We start from the raw sequence: 16377 nt of genomic DNA on the forward strand, positions 1-16377 counted from the left end.
TCGCTTGGGCCATGAATTCATCATCCAGGGTTGGGTGACTGTGTCGCGCGTCGAGTTCGTATGAGTCACTAGCAATTGAGAGCTGCCTCTTCCAGCTACAGCCGCTAACTATCTGCAGTAATACTGCGTCTGAGTCTCTCCAGCGGATATATAATCTGCCGAACTTGGCACCTCCAAGCCTGCCATTGCAGATGCCCAAGCACGCGATATCCCACAACCCACTGGCCACTCCCATCAGCATCAAACAAGATTGAAAAGTCAAAATGGCAACAATATACACCTCCGTCCCGGAAGGCCTCATTCCCCTCCTAGAAACCCACCTCCCAAGTTCCCTCCCCGTCCTCCGCCGCCTCCAATGCACCCGCTTCAAAGGCGGCATGCGCCCAACAGCCCGCATCATCCTCGCCTCAGACTCACCCTTCCCTCCGTCGGCTTCCTCGCCGCAAGACGACAAGACATTGGACCAACCGCCACGCCACTTTTCCGCGGCGTACCTAGACTTTGGCAGCAACAAAGAGACTCAGCTCTTTCTCTACTCCACCCTGGAAGACAACTACAACCTCAACAGCAACAGCAACAGCAACAGCAACAGCAACAGCACCGGAGACGACAAGGATACGAAAACCGCGGAGTCGCAAATCGCAGCAGTCCTCCACGCCGTAGCGCAAGTCAGCAGAGAACAGCCAGACAACAGGGGCCACCCGGGCGCGTGCCTCGTCGGGACCCTCTCCACGGCCGTCCGGGACGTCATGATCCGGACCGGCGCGCGCGTGACGCCCCGCCAGGACTACGAGTACGAAAAGTGGCTGTTCCGCGTCGATGAGATTCCCGAGTTTGAAGACGCGGTGACGCTGCCCGAGGGGGCCACGTGGGGTCCGGCTACGGAACGGGATTGCGAGATTGTGATTTCGAGGACCGAGATTCCGCGTCAGGTGTAGGCTTTTTTTTCTTCACCTCTTTTTCTTTTTCCTTTGCGGCTTCAAAAGCTTCTTCTCTTTTCTCTCACTTTTTCTTTTTTCTTACTTACTTATAGAGACTCAGCTAAAGCGATGGATATAGCAAGACTTTGATGTCGTGGCCGAGTCTAGTTCTCAAGCTGCGAGATGGGACGCCCATCGCATGGTCGTTTCTGGGTGCGTGTTGCGGCTTTCCTAGTCTTCGAGTTTCCCTGAATACCGCTATTCGTATTAACCCATCCTAACTTGCAGGAACCGACGCCTCATTGTCAAGTCTCCACTGCGAGGTATGTTGTACATGACTACATGTCACCACCAAAGGGGGAGGGGAGGGGGCGCATGTACTCTTGTCATCTTTGGTCTTTTGATCTAACTTTACTCCCCCTCGAATGTAGCCACCATACCGACAGCGAGGCTACGCAAAGGCCCTCGCCGCAAAGCTGATAAGGAGGAGCTCCAGCGAGTACGGCGCCGACGGTTGGGCGTCGGCCGACGTGGCACCGTATAACACGGGGAGCCGAAAGATGTGCCAGAGTCTCAAGGGCAGGCATGCGTGGAACGTTTCGTGGTGAGTCACTCACTCTCTGGTCCACTTGAAGTAACGCACTTGTCCAGCTGACGGCCAATGTGATAGGAATCTTCTTCACCTTCACGAAGAATAGATTGGAGTTGAAGTGAAAAGACGAGGAAGTCTGCTAGCCAACGTCTACAGCAGTCATAGACATATATAGACACATTTTTTATACAAATATTAGCAAATCAAAGCACGCCAACTTGCTCAGCATGGAATTTTATGGCGTGTACATGTTGGAAGTCAGTGTCATTTGGTACGACTTATGGAGAGAGCTGGTGCGTTGGGTAATTGATTAATTATTTTTGTGCTTTCACTTGATATATCCTGCTCTGAAAAAACTGCCAGCTTCAAGAACCAAGTTTTCTTGGCCTCGCGCACTTCGCCTCTACACCAAACCTGCTCTGCCCTCCCAAGAGCTCCCGCATCCCAAAGAAAAACGCAAATCTTCAACTCCGGTACCATCCGCCGGTGACGGCTGTTGATTAACAAGCTCTACTGCTCCCTCTCAATCTTGCTTCCTCGGATATGCACGGCAGTGGGGCCCCCAGCTCGTTGACAGCTCTAGTTCCCACTAAGCTAGACCAGATGAACAGCTGTGGTGGGGTGGCATGTCTCGGTCAGAACCTACGTCTTGCCAAGCAACCCCATCCGGATCTGCAACGGGTGGAAGATGCCGCCCTCAACAAGAAAATTTTCCCCCCAAGTCGCGATGGGCGAATGCAGCGCGCGCACACACACGGCAGCCGTCGAGAGCCGAACTTCATCCGTGAGTCACCGTGGACAAACGCTCCGGTCCACCCCCTCCCATCGCACCCGTCCTGTCAACTGAACCCCGCACTGGGAATTCGTGCATCGTCCCAGCCAGGTCGGTCGGTCGACCGCACTTAGAAGTCTGCACCAGGGAGGTGGTAGAGCTTCTGGACGTCGTGGAGCATCTTCTCGTGATCAATCTCCAGGTCCTTGAGGAGACCGTCGTTGAAGCCAAAGACCCAGCCGTGGACAATGGGGAACTTGTTCTTGGCGTACGACTGCTGGATGGCGGCCGTCTTGATGACGTTGCGGCACTGCTCGAGAACGTTGAGCTCGACCAGGCGGTCGTAGCGGGCGTCCTCCTCCTTGATGGCATCGAGTTCGGCCTCGTGCAGGCGGTAGACATCGCGAATGTTACGAAGCCAGGGGTTGAGCAAGCCGAGATCCTTGGGCGTCATGGCGGCCTTGACACCTCCGCAGCCGTAATGGCCGCAGACGACAATGTGCTTGACCTGCAGGTGGCGGACGGCATAGTTAATGACGCTCATAACGTTGAGATCAATGTTATTGACCATGTTGGCGATGTTGCGGTGGATAAAGGCTTCACCGGGCTCGAGGCCGGTGATCTGCTCGGCGGGGATGCGCGAGTCGCTGCATCCGATCCAGAGGTACTCGGGAGCCTGGCCTTGGGACAGGCTGACGAAGAAGTTGGGGTCCTGCTTCTTCTTCTCCTCGGCCCATTTGCGGTTGTTCTCAAAGACGCGGTCGTGCGTTTGCTTGAGATACTTTTCAATGTCGCGTTCAGCCATCTTGCGGTCGGGCCTGTGAGAGGGAGGAGTAGACGATGGCGAGGATGGTGCGCGTCTGTGGGCGATGTGGGAGAAGCTGGAGGTCTGGTGGTGATGTAGTTGATGTTGAAATTGAAGTTGAACTCCAAAGGTGGTGATGGTGAATCTGGAGAGAGGATGTGGTTGCGCAGGGGAGGAGAGGAGGCGGGAAGGGAGGGAGCGCGGGAGAAGGCTTGATTTAAACATTAGAGGAGGTTATTTATGGAAAAGTTGGAGAGAGGTTTAGGCAAATAGAAGCGGCAGGAGGATTCCCGAAAAAGGCGCCGACGAGCCCGGTAGCTTGCTGCAGGTAAGCGGACCTGGGAGGTTGTCAGATCGGAGCATTGGCAGCCAAGGCCCAAGGTGAAGGAAATGTCGCACCTTTCCTTCTTGCCACGGAAGATTTGTTGGGAAGCTCCGGCGATCGCTCGCTGGCGCTGGCGCTGGCGGCTGCATGCCCTGCGGCGTGCGGCCTGCGCTACCAGAGACGTCACTGCGCAAGCGAAAGGACGGTGTGGGGGGACGGTGCGTGGACGGTGCGGCCTCCTTCTCGATAGTCCGGCGCTCTGGGCGGGGGTTGTTGGGGTGACGGCAAGGCTAATTGCATGGAGTTCATTGCGATCATTATTGGTGATGATCATCATGGTAGGGGGCCTCAGCCATACATAGTAAGGCAGAGAGGATGGCTCAAACCCTGCACAGTGCAAAGAGACCAAGAGCCGGGGGAGAAAAGTCAATGGCGGCAGACACGACTATAATCTTGGCGAAAAGGAATGAACAAAGGTTGATCTGGACTGGGACTTCTAGTTGGGTATACCACCCAGGGAAGCGGGGAAGGATCAATCTCGTGGCCAGATTCAGTGCGTGTCTTCTACTTGTATCCGTACCTTACGCACGTGTGTATGGGGATGCAGCCACACAAGTTGCGTACATCTCGACTGCCAATCTTGATCTCTTGGCTTAGAACATCTGACGGCATATCAAACAGCCTTTAATCCGGCCAAGACGGCATCTTCCCCTTCAACCTAGGCTGCTCTCAATGAAAGGTGTGTGTGCGCTTGACTTGTGCACATAACCATGCAATAAGCTTCGTCGTATCTATCCAATCATGAGAGCAATCCCACGCAAACCGTCCTCCTGGCTGACAGAATATCGCCACGCAGCACTGCGGCACAATCCCGAAAACCCGGCCCGGCCACCCGCCGAAGAATGCCACACGCGTCCCCACAAATCCCGATAACCCGGCTTCACTGAGCACCGGCCCCCGCCCTCCTTGGCCCGGTCGCCACACCGTTCCATCTGAAGTACCAACTCGCTTCGCCAGAGAAATCTGATCAAAGTGCCGAACCTTGCAGATAATACTCCCATTTCACAAAACTCAACGGGTCGCCGCGGAGGCGTGAACGAGCGCAAAAAGGGGACCCAGCGGACCATGCGGTGCCAGGACCTCCATGGGCCCAGTGCCGGGCCCAGTGCCGGGCCTCCTCCCGTCATCACCCAAACTCCTCCAAGCAGCTCGGACCCCAACAGTCCCCGGAATTGTACCATTACAATGGCACGCAACCACGTACACCCAAGGGTCACGCCAGCAGAGCCACTCTACGCATCGGTCTGATCACTCCGTCCAGCGGGAGACGAGACTGCTTTTTCTCTTGAAACCGGAGCAAGAGGGGAACCCCTGCATTGTCAGCGTGCCGGTGCCTTATGTTCGTTGCCTTTCTCGGCTGACGCCACCAGTGAGGTAAAGTAGTTCGTCTTGTCATCCGCGAGGAGCCTCACAGAGCTATGGGCACATCCTTCCATCCTAAGCGAATCTTAGCAGCTGTCATGATGGGAGACAGCAGCATCTTTGATGAGAATGTGGTTGCATTATATGTTCCCAAAGAAAGAGAAAACAAATTGACATGAACTGGCCGTACTTGCCGTATATTCTTGACGAAATTTCCAGGCTGCATTGCAGATCGCTCAGGTTGAAGGCAAACTCATCACGGTTTCAAGACAAGGAAACAAGGTGTCCCGTGGGCGTAAGCCACACATGATGAGTATTCGTCGCATTCTTGCATGTTCAGTGCTGATACCTGATACATAACCATGGCTGTTCCTCTGTCCGCTTGTGTCTGATTCTCTCCGGTTTCTCGAGTGAACACCGAATCTCCCTTTCGTTAATAAATGCCATCAGTTGGCATACTGTCACCAAATTCGTTCTGGTAAACGAATCGTTTTCTCTGGTACACGAACAAGTCATGGTCGCTTTGGGATTCTCAAGAGGCCTTGGCCTGGCAGCCACAGTCTTGGTCCTATCACAAGCAGCCGACGCCGCCATCCTCCCTCGGCAGAGCAATGACGCCCTTCGACCTTGGGTGACGGTCCAAGCCGACGGCGCAACCAAGACCATCACCCCGACCGTCAACGACGGCAAGACCACATCTGCCTTTACTGGCAGCACGACTCTCCCTACGGCTGACGCCAACGGCGTCGGGTCCTTCCTCCTCTGCAATCAGGCTGCAGGAGCCAACGGTGTCGACCACCCCTTCTGCTCTCCGAAAGCCGAGAGCAAGGTGGAGGGAGGAAAGACTTTTTGGAGTAAGTATCTCTTCATAAACAATATCCAACACGTGGACAAATCAATAACATAGAATCTAGTAACATGGGACACCAGCTTGTTCCCCTTGCCAAACACAATGGTTCAGGTCCAGGGTGACTACGGCGCCACGAGCGCCATCGACCCAGGCCACGGCTTCACCTCGCAAATGCTCCCCGCATCCCAAGGCCACTTCGCCTGGGCCGCCGTAGGCTACAACATGGCCGTGAACGAATCCCTCAGCGTCCAACTCTTCCTCGCCCTCCCCCAGACCAACGGATCCATCACCGCCCGACACCCGGGAGCCAAAGTCAGCATCGTCAACCATTCGCAAAACGACAACAAGAATCACAACAAAAACAACAACGGGAGACGCCGCGCGCCCAACGTTTTTGGAATCGTCCTGCCCATCGTCTTTGGTGTGTTGTCCCTCGGTTGCATCGCCTGGTTCATTTGGTGGTACGGCCGCAGGAAGGGCATGTTCTCGTCCCGCGGAGGGGGCTACGGCGTCGGCAAGAGCCGCGGCCAGCGGACGGCCGACGTCAAGATTGGTCTCGGAGACAATGCCTTTTCCTCGCCTGATCGGGGCGTCGAGATGATGCCGCCCCCGCCACGACCGCCCCCGCCGTCGTCGTCCGAGGGCAATGTCTTCAGGAGTGAGATGGAAAGGCAAGAGAGGAATGAGAGGGCGCAGGCCATGATGTAAGACAATGATGGAATCTTTGTCAAATATGAACAGATTGTATGAATACAAGTAACTTGCACACTCCCTAAGTTCGGGTTGGGATCTTGTTAGGCGGCGAGCTATACATTCATCCAATATAATACACTTAATTTAGAGAACGGAAACCCCCCAAAAATTCACATGATACATTTGCAAGACCAATATTTGCAATTATGGTTTTGAAAATTGAAAAACAAACATGAACTATCATCTTGGCGTTTCAAAGGATAGATTCAAAGCCAGCGGGTTGAGTATTATTTGTTGTTAATGCTTCCACGTAGCTTCTTGGTTACTCAAAAGCAGTAGTCAGTTTTCGTCACCACCGCCAAGTAGCCCAAGACGTTTGAAAGCCCTTCAGAAGTCACCGAAATGTTATGCTTTGTGCCTTTGAATACTCATAACGAAGGAGAAATGACATTCTAGGAAAGCTCTGCGATAGGAAATTTCACCCAACTCGTCCCTACAAATCTCACCGAGCCCTTCACCGAGCCCTCCACTATATGACCACTGACCTGGTGCCCGAAATAGGCAAGCGCGCTTTTGGGAGTGGATCCGTTCACGAATGACGACCCACTCAGAGGCTCACGAAAAAAACACAGAGAAGATGCTGATAAGCACAGACCATCCAAGGGCTTGTAAACCCCAATCATTCGGGACCCACCCACCGGAAATTCTGACGGCGCATCTCGAATTGAGTGTGTCTACCGCGATCGACTTTGGAAACTTTTCCCCCTTCGTGACCCCGTCCGCTCGAGCATCAACTAACCCGACCACCGTCAACCAACCCCAACGGCAACAGTCAAGATGTCCAGCCCCGCCTTGAACAAGATCGCTGTCAACAGCCCCTCGCGGGCCAGCCCCTCCGAGCTCGAGCAGAACATTGCCCAGGCTCTGTACGACCTCGAGAGCAACACCGCCGACCTCAAGGTCGCCCTCCGCCCTCTGCAGATCGTCTCTGCCCGCGAGGTGAGAACTACCTGAAGCGATACACCAATATAAGTCCTGAAGACTTCCGAACCCGCGAATTCTCCGGAATCGAACATCCTGTTCCCAGCCGCTACGGAATTCTAAGCATGGAGAGACACACGCACATGGACCACCGCCCAATTGACGAGCGCGTTGCGAAGCAATGACAAGCCCCGGAGCCCTTCTCTCGATTGAAATACATCAGGATGGAAGAGGAACATTTGGCATCATCAGCTACGGAATCGCGCGTTTGAGTCTTGTTGGGGGGTGGGGTTCCTACGTTGTGTGTGTTCCACCAGCTTACCGTGGCGGCGGAGATTTGAACGCTGAAAAGAATGATAATCTCAGGAACAGGACGGGAAGCGGTCCAAGGCATCGTCCTGGAGCTCGCATGCTGACTTGTGATCTTCCTATAGATCGAGGTCGGCCACGGCAAGAAGGCTATTGCCATCTTTGTCCCCGTTCCTTCCCTGCAGGGCTTCCACCGCGTCCAGCAGCGGTAAGTTTTTCTCAAACCCAATCCTTCCGTCCCGTCAGATACTAAGACTCCTCGCCAACAGCCTCACCCGTGAGCTCGAGAAGAAGTTCTCCGACCGCCACGTCCTGATCCTGGCCTCCCGCCGTATCCTCCCCCGCCCCAAGCGCTCCGCCCGCTCCCGCAACAACCAGACCCAGAAGCGCCCCCGCTCCCGCACTCTCACCGCCGTCCACGACGCCATCCTCACCGACCTCGTCTACCCCGTCGAGATTGTCGGCAAGCGCCTCCGCACCAAGGAGGACGGCTCCAAGCTCCTCAAGGTCATCCTCGACGAGAAGGAACGCGGCGGTGTTGACTACCGCCTCGACACCTACTCCGAGGTCTACCGCAAGCTTACCGGCCGCGGTGTCACCTTCGAGTTCCCCCAGTCCGGCTCCACCGAGTACTAGACTACTCAACATCTTGTGGAAGGGCTTGTGTATGGTGAAAATTAAAAAAGGAATCATGGTCGGTCAATGATGGGTTTGGCATTTGGTCTGCTGCAATGAGAGCATGGCAATGACTGGTTGGTCAAAAAGGGTCTGGCGTCTTAAAGGGATATAGCTTGGGCGAATCAATTACAGGCTGCCCAAAAAATGCATATACCAAAAACACTTGACCGCTCCTTCTTACAAAATCTGTTCCTCCAAGCTTTTCTAAGACATGTGAACATTGTTTGCTCGAAGCCATTTTCTTGAAGTGCAATCCACTGGGTATCATTTTTCATGAGTCTAGTCCTGGTTGATGCGTCCCACTCCCAAAACACACCAGTAAGCAAGCTCCCTCTTCTCCCTCGCCTCCTTTTCCCTGCTCGCCGTCGTACCGACGACATCGCCCTGGGCCTCCGTCTCCCACTCGATGCGCACAAACATGGGTATCTCCAACACGTCCTCGTCCTCGCGCAAAGCGCCGTCGCCGCCGCCACCTGGCTGCGGCTCCAGCCTCAACGACGCCGGCACGACCTCCAGCACGATGCTCACCCAATTGCGGCCGCGCTCGTAAATCTTGCCCACCTCGGCCTGCTGCATCCCGCCCTCCTCGCCCCGCCTCCGCTCCTTATCGCCGTCGTCCTTGAGGGCGTCGTCCCACATGTCCGTGTTGGCATCGATCTCGAATTGCGGGCACAGCACTGTCACGGTGCTGGCGAACCGGCCGGGCGTGCTCGACGGGGTGGCCAGCGACACCTTGACAGTCTCAAAGATGGGGTTTTTGAAGGTCAGGAGATACTGCACGGGCTTCAGTGGCGTAAGCCACAGTTCCTGGGGTATCGGCGGCCGAGCGGTCGAGGGGAGGTTCTGGACCTCCGACTGCAGCGGTCGGATGGTGATGGTGGGGATGTAGCTGCCAGCGACGAGGCGGATGCGGAACCGGGTGTTGGAGATCTTTGCCTCCGGCTTGCTGATGATATGTCTGCAGAGCGGGCATCTCTTGGATCGCTTCGTTCTCAGGAGATAGGGGATGGGTCGGAGCTCGTCTCGGAAGCGTACATGGTCCTGCTGTAGAGAATTCTGAGCTGAGGTGGTTGTATCGTCGGGATGCGTATGCCGGAGTTTCTCAATGGCTCCTGACTCGTCTAGATCGGTCGTCTTCAAGCCCTCGTCGGGACTGACGGCCTCCCTCATAGTCTGCACCTTACCCCGGGCCTGTTTATTCCCAAAGTTGTTCCCCGTGTACAGACTCATGATGCGAGACAAGGAATTTGGCGAATTGAGGCCCAGGTCACCCAGTGATGAGAGACCGCCCGCAGAGGGATTCGAGTTGGCCATCTGGTTCTGATAGAAGGACTTGAGCTGCGCAAACTGCAGCTCGGCATCCATGTCCTCCGGGTCCAAGTGGTATTCCCCATTGCTCTCCTTTTTCCTCTCCTTGTGTTCCTTGGGGGTGAGCTTGGCTTGGCCGCCGTTCTGCAATTTGGCTAGTTGCCCGTGAATGCCGTTTGGTCGGTCAAACTTGATGCCAATCTCGGTCGAGCTCCAGTTACAATAGGAACATGATAGCACGTAGGAACCGCCCTGAGGCGCTGTCCCATCAGCCGTAAGGAGGTTGGTCTCAGGCGGGGTATCGAGGGCCGTAACGGCGAGGGGGCCGACGCAGACGGGACATTGAAAGCAGCTTCGTGTGCACCTATGACGACGTTAGAAAACGCCGCAGTTCACCTCTCTCCTACACAAGGCCTTGCGCATACCTGTTGCCCTCACTTTTCAGGTTGCTGCTGGGAACTTCAAACAAGCAATTGGGGCAGTAGTAGGTGACAATCTCCTCATTGACGCATCGCGGGCACCGGATCTGGTGACAGTCTTCGCAGTACATCAGATGCTCCAGAGGATAGAGACTGAAGTTGGCACGCGGAGCGCGCGGGTCGAATGTTCGCTCATCGTCCTCTGGGCTCCCCGGCGTCGACGATCCGTCTTCGCTGGACTGGTGAGTCTCGGAGCAGGGGCAACGGATGTAGGTGTAGGGGGTCAAAGGTGCCATTTTCGCTCCGACATAGTGTTAAGGCGGAGTGAATTCCGAATGCTGGAGAGGGTGGTTGTTCCACGAGGAGGAGGGCGACTATGCCGCGCAGAGAGGCTTGAAGAAGGGCGTTTGAGAGTCTGCACGGCGCCGTCTCTCGGACGCGACAGTGCTCCTCACCTCACCGAAATCCAGCGCGGCCAGAGCCCAGGGCGGAGGGCGGAGGGCTGATAAAGCCGATAAGGAGCCACACCTTGGCTTATCGATAAGGCTCTCCCACCTCCAACATGCGTCCTTATGTCAGCGGGATTAAACTATCCCACCCTCCACTTCGGCCCTCTGTAGATTTACCACCGAAAAGGACCTCAGCTTTGTCCCTCCGATTGCCGTTAGCTTGCCATCCATCGCCTGTTGATGCGCTCGACTGCATATGAAATTCGCCTATTGAATTGGAAAACTCTCTCTATGGACGGACGTAACTGATCATCATGCCTCGAACTTGTCAAACACACGCAAGACTGAGAACCGGCTCTTGTCAGACCATCGTGGGTTTCTGGCCAAGGACGCCTTGAAGAAGCTGTCACAACTGTCACCACGCTCGTCGCCACGGGCTCGATGTCTCCAACGACAGGGCTCGGTATCTCCGGCTCGGGGATTCGAAAGGCTTCCCGCATCTGGATTATATGACTTGCACTTGTCTTAAGCTTCTCTCTGCCGGCCGCCATGCCGCCGGCCAGCCTTGCTTGGCAGACACCAATTCGTCTGCGGTTTCCTTTTACCGTTCACCATGGTCCCACCGGGCTGGGCCTTCTCCCTTCAGCTTCGACGTTTTCGTTGCGGCCCGGCGCTGCGCTAGTTGATAGTGGTCCAGGCCGTCTCTAGTGCGACAGGACGCCAAAATCCAGCCGCCGGGCCTAGGTTGTACAAACGCTTCCGAAGCGAGCGAGGGCTGAGTCCTTATGGCTGGGCTTGTCTTGCCTCCGGTCCGATGCTGGACGGGAGCCATGCTCGTTCGGTGGGATCCGTCTCCGGAGCTTCTTTGTGCCTCGTGATCCTGAGCCGATTTCTGGAAGATAACTGTCGCCCCGCGTGAGAGATGGCTGGACTCGAACGACTGTGGTCAACGCGGCTTCTGCCGTGCAGAAGCCCTGCATCCCCTCTTGGAGCCGCTGTTCCACGCAGGGCAGAGGCCCGTCAAGGCGTCGTCGACTGTGCATGTGTGTAAGTGGCCATGTCACTCTCACAGACCGTCGACGCCGGCATCTTGGCACTCGACTACCTCGCACCTGTGGTCGAGTCTGCTACGCGAGGTACACCGATGCGGAAGACGTCGGATCGGAAAATATCTATCTGAAGTCGAGACCACGGCAAGCAACAGTTTTGAGGCTGGCCCTAACGACTGGGGAAGAGGCTTTTCATGTCGGCCGACGGCATGAAGCTAGGCAATCCAAACGCACGCTCGTCGTTCCATGGTGATGGTTCCCTGCCCTGGTCCATCCTGGTAGAACCCGAGCACCGGTCATTACTAGCGAGGTGGTACAACATCGGTCGCGAGTCCCTCAGAACGGACTGATCTGGCGACGACTTCTCCGAAGCGTCCGACCCTCCAGAGCTTCGCAGCCACGCACCCTGGCACTCACACAATGAAGTTTCCCGCCGTGATAAACACCCTCATGCGGATGACGTCTTTTGGTCTTGGGAACTGTCAATCAGCAGGTTTACATGGATGCAAGACCTAGATTCGAAGGTGCCTCTCGTCAAGATGAAGACGGTCGAACCCCATGCACATCTCCCGGATGCGATCGTGGCCGTTAAAAGGCTTTGGAATGACTTCACCTGCTGTGCGCCGTGTGACTTTGATGATTCAGCAGAAGAAAGCCGATTGCGATAGTCCCAAGACAATTAGCAAAAGGAAGCCCCAGCTCCCGGTGGTTTAGTCGCCAACTTTTCATGAGACATTGCTCAATCGAGCAAGCGGAACGCGATTCTGACCAATCAGTGAGCTCGTTTGTCGAATCAAGGCCAAAAACGCCGAAGTATGCATCGAGGACGGCGATCCCCCAAGACAAGCCCCCGGACTTTGTCTGGGCTGGTGGTGTGCAGAGGCGAGCCAGCATCGACGCTTTGCATCACCGCCCTTTCACTAGCCTTCTCCAAGGGTCCCATGGAGAGGGGATGCAGCCGCAAGAATGCTCATGTCATCGAGGAGACAACTCAACTGGCCTTGCCGATCACTCCAACGTCTACTTCGGGTTCCGTCACAGCAGCGTTTGTGGAGACGCAGAGACTGTTTGAGACCTCCAAACAACATATGTTGCCGTTGAAAGGCAAAATGATTCCTCTCGCCGCCCTTGTCAGCGAGAAGTCGGCTCACGGACGGGGCGCCTGCAGTGGCACAGCCTGGAGCTGACGGATGCTGCAGCAGCAGTGTTTCTCAGGAACAGACTGCGTACGGCCATACTCTGCACAGAGCCTGAGAAGTCTGAGGAGACTGCCAGCGCATCCCAGCTGTCGATGACAGGCACATTCGCTTGGCCGTCCAAGAAGAAGCTCCAGACAAGGACAGGGTCCGGACTGAGGGGGTTCATCCATTGCTCTAGTGGCGGCCCGGTCTAAAACATGGCTTGGAGCTATCCCTCTGTCTCCCGCCGCGTCACTCAACTCATCGACAGGCAGCTCGGACCGTGGGCAAGCTGGCGGGCCTTTGCAAGGACGCAGGTGTGTCCAGCCTGTCCCGGATTCTGTGTCAAGTCGTTCTGCTCCGGGATAAGTGACATAAAGCCATCACGACGCCCACCCAAAGACGATTGGTAAGGTTTTCGGCGTCCATTTCCCCATCCAACCAGAGCTCACTCGTCCATCTGGCCCGGCTGTTTTCGACCAGGTTCGAAAAAGCCGTGGACAAGTGACGATCCGAAGTCATTGTTCACTCCTACGGGCGTACTAGGTACCTCCCGCTAGTTACCTCAGTCCCCTCAGTGATCAACACAGATCTGACAGGGGCCCTTGTGGACTATTCGCCGCCCGGAACACCTCCTCTGCAGTCATCGGCGCCATCCACTGCTGTCAGCTCTCAATCTGGGTGAAGCTCCCTGGCCGCATCCAGCTGAGGTTTAAGGCTTCCCGGCGCGGAAGCTATCCAACGATCGCCCATATCAACGTCCCTATTCCCGCGACTTGTCCCGGGCTTGCAGTCTCACCATGTACGGCCGACGAGATTCTCGAAGTCGAATGTCTCTCCCGCCAACTCGCACAATGTCGACAATATCAACGCAAGGCTGGACGCCTAAAAAGCTTGGAATCCCTATCATTGAAGGAAGGATGCCTCAGAATTCAAAGGTTAAGAGGTGGGATGGTGCGGCAAGGTCCTGCAGCGACTGGGACAATTTGAGAAGAGTAAGGAACTGACCCATTCTTGTGAAAGACACTCGCTGGCACGACGGTTTTTGTTTGACTCGGAATTGTTCGTTAACATGTTTGTCTCAGGACCCTGAATTGTGGTTTCGCGGCGGAAACTGCTTCGTACATTTGTACGGCAAAGGGCAGTCCCGTAGAGGGCCTGCATTCAAGGTACCATTCGGCGCTTTGCTTTCGGCAAAATGCCATCCGTTTGTCAAGAGATTTATGGCTCGCGACATGCCTGAGACGCCGGGATCATTCCATGACCAGTATGATGATTTGGACCGGTGGAATGCCGTCAACCCAAATGAGCGAGTTGAGCTCTACATTCCAGCGCCCCCGATGGCCGACAAAGAACAGGCGTTTTCTTACCATCTTGCAACGAGAAATTTCTTTGCATGGATCTTCCGTCGCTCAGTGGTTGGCGAGCATCTCGGCACCGCGCTCATCGGCCTTCTCAACAGCATGACAGAGTTCAGAGGCAACGAACAAGACAACGTGTCTGATCTCACTGCGTACCTCGACGAAGAAGGGTACTTTGACATCAAGGGCCTGCCGCAACATGCACTCGCTATGCTGCACTTGGCCGAAGTCTTCCAACTTAGAGATTTGTACATTGACGCATTCAGTCACTGCGTTGGAATGAGCGAGGAGCTTTTCTACAGCCCCGAGTATCAGGTATGTCTCTGAGGCCCAACGCTTGTACGTTTGACTCACACAGGTTACAGCACATTGGTTCGGTCTCCAAAACGCTGATTCGACGGGCGCGGACCGAGATGAATTCACGGCTCAGTCAGGCCGGTGGCATGCTCAAGAACTTCCTAGAAGAAGAGCTCTCTGAGACACATCTCGGTCTTCCAGCAGGAGGACGTGCTCACCTGGACCGATTCCGATCCTTTATCCAATTATTCTACCGGACAAAGTTTGGCTACTATCCACCGCTATCCTTCGACACCCGGAGCAGCACCACATTCGACCCCGAGATTTTCAGCACCATGTGCAAGGACTTCAAAGCCGTTTACGACTTGCTCGTAGATGAGGAGTTCACCTCAATAGAGAGCAGCCCGTTGCTGGCGCAAGGCGGGATCTGCGCCGTGCAGAGCGTGCAGGAGTTCGATGACCGGTGCAACTACAAGTCCCTGCGACATCCGCTGCCGTTGCTTCCAGAGACGGCTAGCGACAAGGCCTCCCGGCGAATGTCGCTGCAATGGTTGGCGAACACCGCGCGAGGCGACAAACTGAAGCCTGATCAGCGCCTGGTGGCTCACAGTGCCATGATCAAGGCGATGAACATGCGTGATCCCGGGCTTCTCGACAACGACTTTGTCCGGGCTTACCGGAAGTTTGAAGAGGATTCCGTCTCGCCACTCATCCGCGTGGACAAGACCGAGAAAATTAGTCTCGTGGACGCCCGCAAGGTGCGCTGGATTCTGATTTACACGGTCTACCAAGTCCTGCTCAACTGCACACAGCCTCCGCCAGAGGTTCGAGACACGGTTGATGCGGATTACCACCTCGCCGTGTCTGTTGAGAAACTGCCACCCTGGAAGGAGGGACGCCAACTGCAGACCCTCCTACGCAGGCAGACAGACATTGCAACCCACACCCGGGGGTCGCAATCGGTCACAGACTGGGCAACGGGTTGCCACGGTACACCGGCTGTGATTGTATCGCCGACAATTGAAATCAGACCAGACGTTGACTACTCCGCGAGATCGCGCCGCGAAGAAGTAGCCTTCCGTCGACAGTCCACCTGCGGAGTCCCAGTCGCCGCCCCGGCCCGCTCACGAAGCCGGAGCCTGTCCCGCAACAACCCATTCCGGCGATCTCTCGGCATCTTCCGCAAGCTGGAAGAGCAGTGCGCCCCGGCGTCTCGCAAGGTATCCTACTGCGAGATCGTGGTCCACGGCTACGGCAACGGCACCAACGCTGTCAAGAAGTGGGAGGGCCCTCCCGCCGAGGTCTCTCCTCGGACCCTGGTCGCTCCGCGCTCCTTCTCGACCTCGTCGGAGTCGAGCGGCGTCTCGGAGGCCCCCTCGATGAGCGGCCACAGTTATGCGACCGTCGATTCCACGGCGCCGCCCACCTCGCCCGACGCACCATGCAAGACCTGGCCCAACCAGGAGTCGCCCATGCTGAGCCCTGTCCCGCTGCGCGGCCGCCGGCGTATGAGGAACGTGCTCTCCTTTGTGGGGACGCCGCCCCGTGCCGGCTTTTCGGGGTTGGCCGCCAACAATCGGCGCCACAGTGTGATTGGCGGTGGCGCGGGCAGCTATGCGCATGACTATGAGGAGCTGATCAAGCAGCAGGAGGAGGACTTCCATCGCCACGAGCTGGAACCTCTTCCCTTGCAGATTCGCAAGTCTTCGGTGCCGATTCATGCGGAGCCCCTGGGCTTGGGGCAGATGGACGTTCAGCCTGTGTGGGAGCAGTTCAAAGACCTCGGGGGGCTCACTAGCTGTTCGCCTTTGAATATCTAAACTGATTACCTGTGCGCGTTTCCTTACCATGGGTTCGAGACACCAAGGCGAGGTGTGTACGAATGATAGTGGCGAGCGTGCTACTAGTGTTGTTTTTCTTTGTATGTATTGATTCGGATATGACGAGATACCCTGCCGCATCCTCCTTA

General features: G+C 55.9%; 8 protein-coding genes across 8 annotated transcripts; 5 read left to right on the top strand and 3 right to left on the bottom strand.

The window, feature by feature from the left end:
• Positions 1 to 263: 263 nt before the first annotated feature.
• CORC01_12748 (acetyltransferase) lies at positions 264 to 1618 on the top strand (the record flags this gene model as incomplete). The annotated part of the gene is made up of 5 exons (XM_022624366.1): positions 264 to 934; positions 1060 to 1133; positions 1209 to 1243; positions 1352 to 1524; positions 1591 to 1618. The coding sequence occupies 5 exons, from the start codon at positions 264 to 266 to the stop codon at positions 1616 to 1618; spliced, it is 981 nt and encodes a 326-aa protein (XP_022469132.1).
• Positions 1619 to 2414: 796 nt separating this feature from the next.
• Positions 2415 to 3314, bottom strand: CORC01_12749 (carbonic anhydrase; the record flags this gene model as incomplete). The annotated part of the gene is made up of 1 exon (XM_022624367.1): positions 2415 to 3314. The coding sequence occupies one exon, from the start codon at positions 3312 to 3314 to the stop codon at positions 2415 to 2417; it is 900 nt and encodes a 299-aa protein (XP_022469133.1).
• Positions 3315 to 5350: 2036 nt separating this feature from the next.
• Positions 5351 to 6394, top strand: CORC01_12750 (uncharacterized protein; the record flags this gene model as incomplete). The annotated part of the gene is made up of 2 exons (XM_022624368.1): positions 5351 to 5690; positions 5751 to 6394. 2 exons carry the CDS (start codon positions 5351 to 5353, stop codon positions 6392 to 6394), a joined length of 984 nt encoding a protein of 327 aa, XP_022469134.1.
• An 822-nt stretch (positions 6395 to 7216) lies between these two features.
• CORC01_12751 (40S ribosomal protein S7) lies at positions 7217 to 8305 on the top strand (the record flags this gene model as incomplete). The annotated part of the gene is made up of 3 exons (XM_022624369.1): positions 7217 to 7378; positions 7795 to 7877; positions 7939 to 8305. 3 exons carry the CDS (start codon positions 7217 to 7219, stop codon positions 8303 to 8305), a joined length of 612 nt encoding a protein of 203 aa, XP_022469135.1.
• A 321-nt stretch (positions 8306 to 8626) lies between these two features.
• Positions 8627 to 10370, bottom strand: CORC01_12752 (dynactin p62 family protein; the record flags this gene model as incomplete). The annotated part of the gene is made up of 2 exons (XM_022624370.1): positions 8627 to 10019; positions 10081 to 10370. 2 exons carry the CDS (start codon positions 10368 to 10370, stop codon positions 8627 to 8629), a joined length of 1683 nt encoding a protein of 560 aa, XP_022469136.1.
• A 1099-nt stretch (positions 10371 to 11469) lies between these two features.
• CORC01_12753 (uncharacterized protein) lies at positions 11470 to 12024 on the bottom strand (the record flags this gene model as incomplete). The annotated part of the gene is made up of 4 exons (XM_022624371.1): positions 11470 to 11558; positions 11636 to 11695; positions 11747 to 11847; positions 11990 to 12024. 4 exons carry the CDS (start codon positions 12022 to 12024, stop codon positions 11470 to 11472), a joined length of 285 nt encoding a protein of 94 aa, XP_022469137.1.
• A 363-nt stretch (positions 12025 to 12387) lies between these two features.
• CORC01_12754 (uncharacterized protein) lies at positions 12388 to 12759 on the top strand (the record flags this gene model as incomplete). Its single annotated transcript, XM_022624372.1, has 1 exon — positions 12388 to 12759. One exon carries the CDS (start codon positions 12388 to 12390, stop codon positions 12757 to 12759), a length of 372 nt encoding a protein of 123 aa, XP_022469138.1.
• Positions 12760 to 13985: 1226 nt separating this feature from the next.
• Positions 13986 to 16228, top strand: CORC01_12755 (uncharacterized protein; the record flags this gene model as incomplete). The annotated part of the gene is made up of 2 exons (XM_022624373.1): positions 13986 to 14426; positions 14477 to 16228. 2 exons carry the CDS (start codon positions 13986 to 13988, stop codon positions 16226 to 16228), a joined length of 2193 nt encoding a protein of 730 aa, XP_022469139.1.
• Positions 16229 to 16377: the final 149 nt, after the last annotated feature.

Source organism: Colletotrichum orchidophilum, assembly GCF_001831195.1.
Source record: "Colletotrichum orchidophilum strain IMI 309357 chromosome Unknown Scaffold_164.1, whole genome shotgun sequence".
NCBI lineage: Eukaryota > Fungi > Ascomycota > Sordariomycetes > Glomerellales > Glomerellaceae > Colletotrichum > Colletotrichum orchidophilum.